The 14,529-nt window shown below is 38.2% G+C and overlaps 1 protein-coding gene across 1 annotated transcript in view; it reads left to right on the top strand.

The window, feature by feature from the left end:
- Positions 1–14,529, top strand: part of LOC136839101 (tetratricopeptide repeat protein 17) — a 234,977-nt gene that overhangs the window by 202,544 nt on the left and 17,904 nt on the right. The window contains exons 17-18 of the mRNA XM_067104750.1: positions 1,819–2,056; positions 11,933–12,090. Coding sequence (XP_066960851.1) covers positions 1,819–2,056; positions 11,933–12,090 — 396 coding nt within the window. The remainder of the gene's footprint in view (positions 1–1,818; positions 2,057–11,932; positions 12,091–14,529) is intronic.

Here is a 14,529-nt window from a genome sequence, read left to right as displayed (position 1 = left end):
GTTAAGTAACTAGCACTCTTCACATATTTTCTGAAGCTACAGTAATGATGCAGCCACATGTTGAAAGTGTTTTGTTAAATCAAACTCACAGGCCCTTAACTTTCAGCCCTAAGGCCTGTGTTCATCTGAACCAGTACTCCGTCCACATTTGGTTTCCTGGTCTTTTTGGTAATGTATCGGAGTTGGCCGGTAACAACAATCATCTTGTTCTTACCTTTCCTTGTTGGGAGAGACCCTAATCTTAATCCCAGCTTAGTTTCTAGTGCTAGTATCCCTGTACTGTCTGCCCTGTCTGCAGAACCAACCATTTGGTTTCCCCACATCAGGGGTAGTGTTGCGAATTGCTCACCCTAACTTTCTAGCTAAAGTTGAAGGTCCTCATTTTGGTTGGTCACCTTGGAAAGTCTCCCCTTTCACAGGTCTGTCTCTGTGCCCAGTTTATTCCTTACAGGCTTATTTGACAGGACCTCTTAATTTGTCAGGCCTCTTTATTAGAAAGAGGGCGAGAATTACTGTCATTATTGTCTGCTATTAGGCAGCAAGTTTGTATTTTCTTAATACAAGCCTATTCAGGTTCAATTCAAACTCATGGTATTAGACGTGGCCATACATTATTATTTTCATTACATGAATTTCAGGACCTTACCAAATGTTCAGGGTGGAGTCTCTAGTTTCCAACGTCTCTATTTGAAATCTTTGCAGCTCTTAAATTCCTGCAAGGAACTTTGTCCCTCTCTGGTTCCCTTTCTGATTCTTAGTCTTTCCCCTTCACTGCCCTAAGTTATTCCCCTTACAAGCCAGTTCATTGTCTTTAATAGCATAAGAATGATATTTATTTCTCTGTTATTATTTCACGGGTGACCGCGGGACCGATCCAGAAAAGGTTTTGACAAGAAAAATCCTGTTTCTGGGGAGGGTATGTCACGATGACCACCTGTTTTTCATTCTCTCCCTCCCGCACGGTATCATTCTGGTGGGTGAGTGCTAACATGGAATCGGCTAGCATTGCCTTGTGTACAGTCCTTGAGGTAGTGCATGGGCAGTATCGGCACCTCTCTCGTTGGGACTTTGAAACTGGGAATCTTTATAGGGCAGGGGTCCGTGATTGTGACAATCTCTCACCTTTACCATACTGCAACTCCATTTCTTGGGCTCGCTCTGAAATTAATGGCTTACAACACATTGCTTTTCTCTGGCATTCTTCACTTAGGAATTATCTGAAGTAGTGCTGAATGGATTATTTCACCGGATGACAGACCCCTCCCCAAAATAGATTTTGCAGCTTTGTCAAAATCGCCTTTTGTTAGTAGTGTAGTCATTGTAGGAAAATAGTTTAGCTTTTGTTATTGTGACTGTTTGTACTTTTGTAAAACATTTCTTGTAGCATTATACAAAAATTTAATTGCAGGTGATATCCAAGTTCTGCCTTACAACTGTCATTGCATTTTTGTACTGTAATTAGTATTCAGGCATGTTCTTTCCAAGAATAGTGACAGTGAGCTTTGGTAATATTAGCTATTTGAAACAAAACTTTTTTTTGAAGTTTGTTTTCAGGTTTAGTCGTCTCTTTATTTATTTGTATGTGATTTTTTAGGCAGAGTACTGTATTAGGTAATCATAAACGCTTTTAGAATTTTAATCTTATCATGTGAATATATAATGAATAAAATTTGAAATTTTGAAAACTGGCATATTGGAATAATTTTCTTTTCCATCTTGGAGTCAAGCTAATGAATCCATTTTTTAAAATTTTATTGACTTGAAACTTTTTTTTTCTAAAACATAAGGATGATAAATGTTTATATTTCTCATTTCCAGTTTATCTGAATACTTGGTACCAAATGTCAGCCCAGGAACACCACTTGAGGAACCAATTTGTCGAGGTGACCTTCCAGCTTCTATGCACACACTTGATCACTTAGCTGGCATCAGGCATAGGAGCTTGCTACCACATTTTCCCGAGATGGGTTTAAGAGAGGCATTGCAAACACTAACTGATCGTACACCTGTATCTGTTGATCAGATGGCAACTCGAATTGCGCGATCACTTCAAAAGGTATTAAGAGATAATTTATGTGTGCATGTGTTTCATCCTTATGGAATTGTATAGCACTTTTTCCTTTGATTCTGTTATAATAACTATTTCTATTTTAGCTTCATATTCCTTTAATGTCTTGTAATATCTTTAGTCCGAAATATAAAGTCTTAGAATTGATGTCCTGATCAGTGTCTTAACCCTTAAACGCCTACTGGACGTACCATATGTCGACTAAAATTGTCTGTTGGGTGTCAAGTGGACGTACCATACGTCGACTAAAAATGCTTTTTTTAAATATTCGCGGAAAAATAATTATAGGCCTAGTTTGCGAAAGGTTTTAAATCACGCGCCTTGAGGGATGCTGGGAGTTCACGGATCAAGCTGTTGTTTTGTTTATAAGTGTCACCCAGACGCCGCATGCGCAAATTTCCTCCTTCCCGCACCAGAGCATCAGCTCTGCATCGTCCGAGAGCGATTTTTTGACGCATCCGTGTTTTGCAGAACTTTGGCGAGTGTTTGCGTATTTGTGAGGCAACAGGACGTTTGCAGAGATGTCCCAACGTCGTCAGGGCCGTGAAAGGAGCATACTGCCTGTCGGTAGTGAGCGTGTGAGACGAGTTTTAGACTGGGATGCTGGAGAGGACCAAGCACCCAAGATGACCCAGCTTCTCAACGCGTGTTGTGGGCCATGTGACCGAAGGGGGGACCAAGGACCACATCCCGTGCCTTTATGACCCTAGGAAGCATCGGGGTGTCCTGAGGCATCCGTGAATTTTGAAAAAACTTTTTCCTTCGCTGAAAATCCTGGCATTTCTTGAGTCACCTTGTCGTAATTTTTTCGCCGTTTTATATTATTCGTTACATAAAGTGTTATACATCAAAATGTGCGCAATTTCATGTAGAATACAACAAAAAAATAAATCATTCTTTTAGCTTTTAAGAGTTTTGAAATATTTTTCATTTAAATCACGATAACTGACAAAATTTTAACATTCGGTCAATTTTGACTCGACCGAAATGCTCGAAAAACGCAATCGTAGTTTTCCAAAATTCTTACATTCTAGTAACAATCAATCATTTACCTTTATTCTGCAACAAAACGGAAAGTCTCAGCACAATATTTCGATTTATGGTGAATTTTGAAAAACTTTTTCCTTCGCTCCGCTGAAAATCCTAGCATTTCTTGAGTCACATTGTCATAATTTTTTCGCCGTTTTATATTATTTGTTACATAAAGTGTTATACATCAACATGTGGGCAATTTCATGTAGAATACAACAAAAAATAAATCATGCTTTTAGCTTTTACCATTTTTGAAATATTTTTATATAAATAACGATAAATAGAAAAAAATCAACCTTCGGTCAACTTTAACTCGATCGAAATGCTCGAAAAACGCAATCGTAAGCCAAAATTCTTACATTCTAGTAACAATCAATCATTTACCTTCATTTTAAAACAAACGGAAAGTCTCTGGCACAATATTTTGATTTAATGTGAATTTTTGAAAAAAACTTTTTCCTTCCATCTGCACGCGCGAACTCCGCTAAAAATCCTAGCATTTCTTGAGTCACCTTTTCGTAATTTTTTCGCCGTTTTATATTATTCGTTACATAAAGTGTTATACATCAAAATGTGTGCAATTTCATGTAGAATACAACAAATAATAAATCATGCTTTTAGCTTTTACCATTTTTGAAATATTTTCATATAAATAACGATAAATAGAAAAAAATCAACCTTCGGTCAAATTTAACTCGATCGAAATGGTAAAAAAATGCAATTGTAAGCTAAAAAACTTACAGTCTAGTAATATTCAATCAATTTCTTTCATTTTGAAACAACTGGAGAGTCTCTAGCACAATATTTCGATTTATGGTGAATTTTTGAACAAAACTTTTTTTTATGTCCACGTGTTATGAATTCATGCATCATTTTGTGATAATATTTTCTCTGTGTTGCTTTAATTATTTTACAATCTGTTATATACCAAAATCATCGCAATTTAGTGTACAATACAACTAAAAAAAATTAACTCATTAGCTTTAACAGTTTTGCTTACAGCGTGATTTGTATACAATTATATACGAGTTTTTTTTTCGCTGTCATATATTCCAATATTTATATATGATAATGATATTTTTTTTCATTTCTGATGGTTGCATACTAAACTTCAGGCAATGAGAAAAAAAGGAGCCAAAAATGAACTCTTAATCTTAAAAACTAAGTGTGCTGTGATTTTTTGAAAAAACTTTTTTTCCGCTTCGGCGCTAGCTCCTGAACGCCGCCGGCATACGGGAGACGTTTTTGTAAATAGGGCTTCGGCGTTTAAGGGTTAATACCTTTTCATAGGGAGAGCATTCATATAACTGTACATATAGGACCCTTGTCTGTAGAAGAAAAGAGGCTGTTATATCTTCATTTTGCAGTGAAGGCAAGACTCGTGTCTATAGACATCTCATCACCAAGGTTTTTACATAAAGAATTTTCATTATGGGGTTAGTTGTCTGGTGAATTTCTCCATTTTAGTCTGTCATTTTTACTGTCGACCCAAATATCCATCAGGTCCTTGTTCTTATCTGTGTTAATCCTCTATGATCTGGATCTTTTCCCTTGGGTCCAAGGCCGTATCTATGCTCATCCTTCCGGATCCGACTCTTTTCCCTCGTCAGCATCCTGCCACTCCCTTATGTACTACTTATATAAATGATTACCTCCACCCTTTTTTAAATCACAATCTCGAACCATCTCAAATCTTTGAGCTGTCAGTATATATTCCAGCTTCTGATCACCACATCTCTGGTACTTCCTCATTTGTAAAATGATTCTCCTAACCATTCCAGCCTTACTTTTCAGTATTTAATTGTCATGTTTCTTTAGAATCTTGATTTTCATCATACATGCCGTTATCTGTAAATGCATAAATTTTTAGTGTTGTAATTTTAGCCATTTACTAATTATATGCTCTTTATTGCCTGTAGTACAGCAGTCTTATTTGTACTACATTTAGGATGTTACTTCTTTCTTACTGCCCTCGCAGTACTGGTCTCACAATCCTGAATGCTGCCAAAGCAACAGAAATGTTCTACATCTTCCAAGTTCTACCCCTCCGCCACAACAACCCTCTCCTATATTTACACACCTATTGCTCCTGCTTTATGAACTCCTATTAGGTCTAAGTCTTTATCTGTCCTGTGTACAGGATTTCATTAGCCTTCCAATAGGCCTTCATCCAGCTGCTTCCATATGTACTGCTTTTCTGACAAACAGTTCCATCAGTTTGTCAGAAAAGCACATGTCAAGACAATCCAAATCTTTGAGATCTCAGTCTGTTTTCCAGCCCCTTGATACATCTTTCCACCAATTCTTTTTTCATGAGGTGATCTTACCATAAATTCAGTGAGTAGCCCTTTCAAAATCTCATTTTCTTTGTCAGTGCTGCATAGAGTGCTTCGAGCTTTGTACCCATCACAAATCAGCTTTCTGTATTGGGCATATATATTTAAGAGTACTGTAATACATCTGTTTCTCCATTTCATCCATGTTGCAGTTAATCTTTCTTACTGTTCTCCCTAATCTTGCTTCACAATCCAGTGTCCCCCCAAGGTCAGACCTGCCCATTTACCACAACAATGTTCTAAAGTCTCCTTTCTTCACATTTTCTCTTCTAATACATGTCAGTCAATGAAAGTCTCTCACTCCAAGCATTGTGTAATCGTGAAAACTTCATGAAACACCACCTGATACATTTAGTATAGAGTATAAAACTCACTCCAAACACCTTTCTTGCAACATCCTCATGGCCACTTTCCTGATTAAACTTTTTCATGTGCCTCCTTTCCTGTCGCCATAAGTTTTTTCTTTTTATATTGATTTACAGTTTTATCTCCATTCTGCTCGTTCCCCTTTTAGATATTTCTAGCACCTCTTCCTCTGAATCTCATGCTAGCTTTAGGTCATCTGCAAAAAGCAGCTCCCCAGGGTCATATTTTCTGGACTTCTTTGTAGCTTCTTTGATTGCTATGATTTGCAGTTAAGGGTTAAGTACTGATTCTTGATGGATAACAACTTTTATCAGATTCTTCTGATACCCATGCCACTCTCTCCACTGTAAATGCACTGTTATGGTAGAGTAAGATTTTGCCTTTAGAATGCCAATGCTACTTCTTTGAGTGATGTTTTTCTGTAAATGCATCAGTATCGGGACTGCTTCTGTTGTTAATCTTTGTGGCATGAACACAAACTGCCAAGTTATAGATTTTAACAGTTGTTTTTAAACTTTCCTTCAGAACTTTTTCCTTTACTTTCATAGCATGCTCAAGAAGTCTTATTTCTCTGTAATTTCCAAGATGCAGTGTATCCCCTTTTTGTTTATACCATTACTGTAAGGTTCTTTTTTCCTGTTTTTCTGGTCCGGTCTCTTCCTTTATTAGGTTTTCATATACAGTGGCAACTCAAATCCTGGACACTTGGAGAATCTGGCCCTTCTGGTGAGCAACAAAATCAGATAAGTAACGAAGATAAGCATATAGCCTACACAATCCAGTACACCAGAGCCAACTCACTATCTTATGGCAAACAGTAATACCTTATTAGGTAATTAATAGCCTATCCTGACTAGTATTTTATAATTATAATTCAGTTGAAAATATTAATTTATTCATCAATCAGCTTCAGAGCTGTGTGTATCTGCAAATGAATTGCTTCTATGTACAATACAGAACTGTAAAATTTAGGCAATCAAAAAGCATAGCCAGTCACAGTAGTTGTACCTACTTATGCTTAGTAGATATGTAAAATACACAAAACTCTTGCAGTATAAAACTAAGACCACAACATCTTTTTTTATATGTTTAAAGCATAAAAATTTACCGAACACTTCGTATCAGTTGTGCCCCTCTCCTCTCCTCTGTCTTACATTATTTTATCAATAATTTTTTAATGCAGTCAGTATTGTATATACTCTAATACAGTAATGTAGTGTTACATACTGTATTTGATGGCACGTAAGACCCCTGGGCGTTCAAGACCCCCTCCCAATTTCAGGAGGGAATATTAAGAGAAAATATTTCCAGTGCTTACATGTGAGCATTTAGTGTTATCTAAATATATATCTCTAGTGTAGCAGAAGAAAACTTGGACAAAGCACATTTAAGACTTGCCACCCTTTTTATTAGAAGGGAATAAGAACAGATTTTATATGCATATATGTAAGCATTTAATGTTATCGAAATATATGCACCTACAGCATGGCTGAAGAAACTTGGAAAGCAGGAAAATCTTCTTAACCCTTAAATGCCGAGCCTCTATTTACAAAAGTGTCTGTCGTATGCCGGCGGCGTTCGGGAGTTAGCGCTGAAGCGGAAAAAAAAGTGTTTTTCAAAAAGTCACAGCACGCTTAGTTTTTAAGATTAAGAGTTCATTTTTGGCTCCTTTTTTTGTCATTACCTGAAGTTTAGTATGCAACCATTAGAAATGAAAAAAATATCATTATCATATATAAATATTGAAATATATGACAGCGCAAAAAAAAAATTTCATATATTGTATACAAATCGTGCTGTGAGCAAAATGGTTAAAGCTAATGAGTTATTTTTATTTTCTTTGTATTGTCACACTAAGTGCGATGAATTTGGTATATAACAAATTGTAAAATGATCAAAGCAACACAGAAAATATTATCACAAAATGATCATGAATTCGCGTATGACGGACGTAAAAAGTTTTTAAAATTCACCATAAATGAAATATTGTACACTAGAAGACTTTAGTTGTTGCAAAATGAAAGGTAATTGATTGAATATTGCTAGACTGTAAGTGTTTTAACACAATTGCAGTTTTGACCATTTTAGTTCAGAGTTAAAGTTGACCGAGAAAGTCAAATTTTAATTATCGTGATTTATATGAAAATATTTCAAAACTGATAAAAGCCACAACCATAGGTTATTTTTGTTGTATTCTCACATGAAATTTTTGCACATTTCATATATAAAACTTTATGTAACGACAATAAAGCAGTTGCAAACATTACGATAAAGTGACAAAGGAATTTCTGAGATGTTCAGCCAAGTTACTACATGGACGTATGGAAAAAGTTTTTTCAAAATGCACCATAAATCGAAATATTGTGCTAGACTTCCAATTTGTTGCAAAATTAAGGTAAATGATTGAATATTACTAGACTGCCAGTGTTTTAGCTACAATTCTGCGTTTTTAAACCATTTCGGTCAAGTCAAGTTGACCGGTTGAAATTTTGGCACTTATCTTGATTTCATGAAAATCTTCAAAACTGATAAAAGCACTACAACCATGAATTATTTTTTATTGCATTGTATATGAAATTGCGACATTTTACCATACATAAAATCCTATGTAATGAATATAAAAAAGGTGCAAACATTACAACAAAGTGACGAAAAGAATTTCTGAGATTTTCGCTGAGTTACCACTTGTGGATTTAAGTGAAAAAAGTTTTTCAAAAATTCACCATAAAATCGTAAATATTGTGCCAGAGACTTCCAATTTTTTAAACTGAAGGTAAATGTTTGACCATTACTAGAATGTAAGAGTTTTAGCTATAATTGCGTTCACGATACATTTGCCGAGTCAGGATTGACCAAAGGGTTGAAATTTTTTGTGCTGACGACGTGCAGTCGTCCTCATCACCTGACAGACAATTTTAGTCGACTTACGATATGTCCAGTCGGCGCTTAGAGATTAATAATAATTCTCTTATTAATAATTGTATTGTAAGATGTGTAGGCTTAGCCTAGGCTAGCCTGTGTGTGTACATGTACACATGCATCATGTTATGTGGACTAAGCACTAACTGCAACCCCATGGCAAATTTTTTAAGTAATTTGTATTTTTCCCAACATAAAAACCCTCGGTCTTTACATATGGGTTGAGCCTTCTATGTCTTTATTGTGAGCCACCCATGTCTCCCGGCCACTCCCTCCACTGTGCCTGGCACTCTCAGTGCTGATCCTCCAGATGATCGTCTTTTCCCCTTCCTTCGACACGGACAAGCATTTCTTCCAGTGCAGATAGATTTCCTAACTACTAGGACCTCTGGCCCCTGCTTTTTCCTTTGAGAACAGTTCCTGGTTGCCATTTTTCCAGTGGGATTTTTATTTGGAGTGACTCAGGCTTCAATTGCTGTTATGCCTACCAGGGCGCTGGCGTAGCACCTAAAGTTGACTCGCATCTCAGACCTGATAGCCGGAACAAGAAAGTGTCCAAGAATACTATCTCCTTTTGGTTACGTGAAGTGATTAGACAAGCTTGCACTTCTGTCATTCAGATGCCGAGCACGAATTGTGCCACAGAGAGCACATGATGTTGAGATCTAGGCCCACTATCACTTCTAGAAGAAATTGTCATTTCATAGGATTTTTGAAGAAGTGCATGCGTGGCACTAAACCTCCTGTCGATCAGCCATCTGCAGAGACATTGCCTACTGGGTCCATGGACACTTTCCTTGGGTCTGGGGTGGCTGCTCCTGCAAGGTTGTGCAGCTCATCCAGTGCCCATTGGTGGGAGTTGTAGTTTAGTATCTTACCTATGATGTTGGATATGAAAGTGAGAGTGAATGAGATGACTGTTCTTCTTCCTTTCTCATTCTTTTGTCTTCTCTACCGGCCGGTAGTAGAGAGAATAATTCCTTCATGTGCTGGAACTGGTTAGCTACAGGTGAGCAAGCTTCCATTCTATATAGTTTTATATGTTTGTTCCTACATAATACAAATTCTTTATAGAAGCAAGTCCCATTCCTCTCGTACAAGGGGAGAGGCGAAGTGGCAACAAACATAATGTGTGGATAACGTAAGTTTTTGTCGTCTCTGACAGTTCTTTACCATCATCAAGACACAATATAGATATGTATTTCATTATCTGCTAGCCCAGGTGTCTGGCCTTTCAGTAACCTATGCTCAACAGATCAGAGGCTTCTGACTCCCTCCTATATCTTTCCTATGATCAGGAAGTGAGCCCATGTGGTCCAAACCTCAAGTCAGTTCTATGACTTTCTTATCCTCCCTCCAAAAGTATCGGCGTCGGTGACCCTGGTAGTTGTGACGCCAGATAACTCTCAATTAATCAATCAATCAATCCCTCCAAAAGTAAGCCATCCTTACGTTAAGATCAAGGTTTGTTACGTATATGAACAAATGACAAATTTTAATTCAATTTGTATTTTTCATAACTAATAAACCTTCGGTCTTAACATATACTATCCCTAATTTTTTATACTGGGCTAGAAGGAAACTGATATGATGGTGCGTAGTGGGGATAAAGCAGGTGGCGTAGCTTCCTCCTACTCTCCTATTGGCTGATGCCTGTTGCCACCAATTCCTTGTGTTATTTTTTAATCAATTAGCTAGCTTTCTAGAGGGTATCTCACGTTAAGACTAAAGGTTTGTTAGATATGAAAAATAGATATTGATTTAAAATTTGTCATTTTTATTGACATCTAATGCAGTACAGTATTGTACTTAAAAGTAATTTAGTGTTTCATGCATATATTTTTTAGTATATGTGCATATGTACACATATGCAGCATATTAAGTTAAACTATGCACTTACTGTATTTACTCAACTCTCTTTAAAATGTTAGGAATTATTTAATAATAAAACTGAAAAAAAAGCACTGTGTTTGATGATGAATGATGAAATGGTGGTTCTGGACACAAGTGTGGCATTTTAGAAGGATTTCTCTTCTTGCAGTGGGCAAATGTAAACAACATGCAACCCTTTGGTCCCAAGGGTGCCAGTTACGAGGGATGTAATGTAATAATAGTAATGATATCTGAGTAAATACCGGTTGTATTACAGAATTATGAAGTTTGGTCATGTAAAGTATTGGTAGTGTATGGCATCTGGGTAAACATTAGCCTACCAGATACCTCTACTTTGTATATATAATCCTGGTGTATATTAAAAGCCAATTTTTGTGGGAAAAAATGGGTCTTATAGTCTGTCAAATACAGTACAGATTTTCAGTCTGTGTATGTGCATGTGCTTATATATCCATATGTGTCGCATTCAGGTAAACTCTAAAATTTAATGCGGATTCTCTCTCTCTCTCTCTCTCTCTCTCTCTCTCTCTCTCTCTCTCTCTCTCTCTCTCTCTCTCTCTCTCTCTCTCTCTCTCTCTCTGTTAGGTATCGAAGGAGATCATCCATCTGCTCTGTGTTTGTCCATCAGTGTTCACTTTCTTTGTGTTTTTAGTATGATCAGATGTTGGTTAGGGTGAAATAAGGGCATGAAAGACCTCAAACATTTTTACCAAACACATTTTGTCTGGAGGGAATAGAGTTGTCTACCCTTGCAAAAACTGTAATGGTGTCGCCTTTTAAAATTTTATCAGTTGAAAGGCTCATACAGAGAAGTTGATTGGCAGGGTGGTAGGTCACATGTTTTGGTTTAGCAGCTGGTCACTGGTAAGGTGGTTAGCATCTCGTGAAGGCTGAGAGTTTGCTCCTCCCCAGCCTTGAAGACTAAAGGGTGTTTTATCATGCACAGTTGTTGTGTCTTTTGTTGTGGTAATCCTGGGAATTTGGCTGATATTTCACTTTAGGCACTTTAGATGGTAGACATGAACTCCAGCAAATTACAGTAAGCAGTTTAATCCAAACAGAAAAAGGTGGCTATCAGTTGATTTTATCTAATATTTGAAATCATATATGTATTATGCTAGAGTTTAAATCACTGGCTGACCAGTTTCGTAAGTCCATCTTTAACTGAGCTATAAAATTTGCATCTTTAAAGGTATGTATTGAAATGCTTCTTTTTATATCTTTAGATTTTATTGTTATAATTTGATAATTGAGAGTTGAGTTTAATTTAAGGTTTTGTAGGTTTTGTGTTTTTATTACATTTTGACATTTTTTGCAGAATGAAACTTCCTGGGTAGTTGCTACAGCTGCAGCTCTTTATTGGCGTGTTGTTGGTAGTGGTGAAAGGGCAGTAGACTGTTTGAGACATACACTGCACCATGCTCCTCGAAATATGAAAGACATTCCACTGATATCATTAGCTAATATTTTGCATAGGTAAGTGTTTTACTTGTTCTTACTATAGTCAGTTTATAGTAAACATCGTGTTGTTTTTATTAACCAACATTAGTAATAGTTGGCAACAACTAAATTTTCCAAGTGATTGTGAAACTAATTATTTTTGAGTAAATGTAAATTGTTAGTACATTAAAACTTTGTAATGAACCGTGATAGCATGTCATTTGCTACATGGTGACTTGGCTAGTCTAGTGTAGGTGTGTTTTTACTGCCCTAATCTATTGTGTTGGTTTCTATTGTATCACATTTGTTCTTTCGCGTAAATGAGTTTGTGATCAAATTATTGCTAAGTTTTTATAGATAATGACTATAATGACTATCATGCTTTTATGTGAAGATTAGTTTTTCCCACACATATATGAACCTACACTTTCATAAATGGAGTAATCCATGCGTACCTGTCTTCGGCTGTTATTGAATTGTCTGAAAAACAAAATCCTAATTTTATACCTGGGTCACGTGGTGTGACCTGGATTGACCTACCATCTCCCATTGTGATCGCAGCTGTATTAGCGTTAGCATGTTTTCCGAGTTGTCTCTCTTATTCTTTCATACTGTTCTCTGTTTTTTGTGATTAGGAGTAAATACTCCCCATTCCTAGTGGTTATATGGCTGTATTTGCCACACCTAGTTTTCACCTTCACATCTATAGATTATATTGGTGTTTCTGTGCTTTGTGCACTGGTACATGTCCCTTGGTGCAGGACAAAGAGTGGCATACCAGAATGTGACCCATGTGTGTCTTCCTCTCGAGGCGAAAAGAATACTGCATAGATAAGTGTTTTCTTTTTAGGTGAGATTCCATCCCAGGCCATATAGCCTTAATAACATGGTGGGAAGTTTTTTTTTTTTAGATCTTTTCTGGAGTTGGAAGAGCAATTTGTTTTGTGTTTTCCTGACATCCAAGTGTTTGTGTGTTCTCTTTCTCTCTCTCTCTCTTCCCACAGTGATGGAAGAAAATGGGAAGCCTGAAGTGCATTATTTTTCAGGCAAGGATAATGCCTGCAGTAAATTCATGTCACCAATAGATGTAAACTCCCATTCGGTGTGTATCTTGTGCAGGGGTTGGGAATGTTCCCGCAAGGTGCCCTGTGGAAAGTGTGCAGCATGGCCATCACCTCAGTGGGGAAATTATGAAAGAAGGAGGAGGAAGAAGACCACCCCATCTCCAGAGAACCTTCTCCATTCCTTCCCCCTTCACCATCGTCGGTACTACCACAAACTCCTTCTCCATTCCCTGTGACTCCCAGTAAGGATCTTTTTCCTCCACTAAGCCTGCTGGTAAGAAGAAACCTGAAGATGTTTTGCAATTCTTTTACAGTTCCTCAGGAGACAGGTACAGGACAGCAGAGTCACCCTACAGCCCTTCCCAGCAGAGTCAAACCTCTCCTCCAGGCCTTCTTCAGCACAACAGGAGAGACACTGCTCAGAACCAGCCTCCAGCATACAAAACTCTTCACTATGAAGAAGTTGTGGGTCTCGCTACTCCAACAGATTGTAACAGGAACACTGGTGCCATCGGAGGAGCAGTTCGTCCCAGTTCTCTGCTAGGGGGAGTTTCCAATCTCACTCTAGAAGCATAGTGACACCCTTCCCTCCACTGCTGCTGACACTGCATTCCAAGAAAGAATGCCGACGGAAAGTCGGGGAGACATCGCCTCTTGTTCAGGAGACAGGTCCTGAGAATGGCTCTACTCCAAGGGCAGCTGCAGCTGAGCCAGGTCCCACACATCTCACTATCGTCCCAGACACTGTTCACCAGGACAGAACAGCGTAGGTAGATCCAGATACGCCTCAGCTTCCATACAACGGCTGTTACTGGACAACCACTCGGTGGAACGGGACATAGAACAAGACTTCCTGGGACCTGCTACTCTGGTAGGTGTAGCAAGCTTGGAGGTAGGGATAGCATCCTCTTTCCTGGAACTTCCAGACAAGGAGAGGAATTTTACAGACTTCGTCTTTAAGGTTCGCAGGAAATTGGATTTAGTGGAACTGGACGACGTGACACCCGAGGATTATCCCAGCTTCTCGTACCTGGAGCATATGATGTCAGACAGTCTCCCAGAGACCAAGCAAACAATTCGCCTTCCTTGGTCCCACTGGTAGCAAGTATCATGAAGGAGTTGGACTGCCTGGTAGTGGGAGAAGAGGGGTCCTTAGCCTCCTCCAGGTCCCAGAAGTTAATTCCTCCACTGTTTCCCCACCAGGCCAAGTATTGTGTACCAGGAGAGGCTGGCGCCCTTCCTAGAAATTGACGCCAAGTTCACCAGTGGGGAGATGACGAACCAGGAGGTGATATTAGGGAAAAGCTTTGAGGGCCATCTGGCTTGTTAGGTGCCAAGTGGCATGGATCAGGGACATAAAGGAGGTCATACCACCGGAAAAATGGAACTCCATGTATTAATACACAGCCCC

Source organism: Macrobrachium rosenbergii, chromosome 1, assembly GCF_040412425.1.
Source record: "Macrobrachium rosenbergii isolate ZJJX-2024 chromosome 1, ASM4041242v1, whole genome shotgun sequence".
NCBI classification, from domain to species: domain Eukaryota; kingdom Metazoa; phylum Arthropoda; class Malacostraca; order Decapoda; family Palaemonidae; genus Macrobrachium; species Macrobrachium rosenbergii.
The sequence above is the reverse complement of the archived record's forward strand: the minus strand, read 5'-3'. Positions and strand labels throughout refer to the sequence as shown.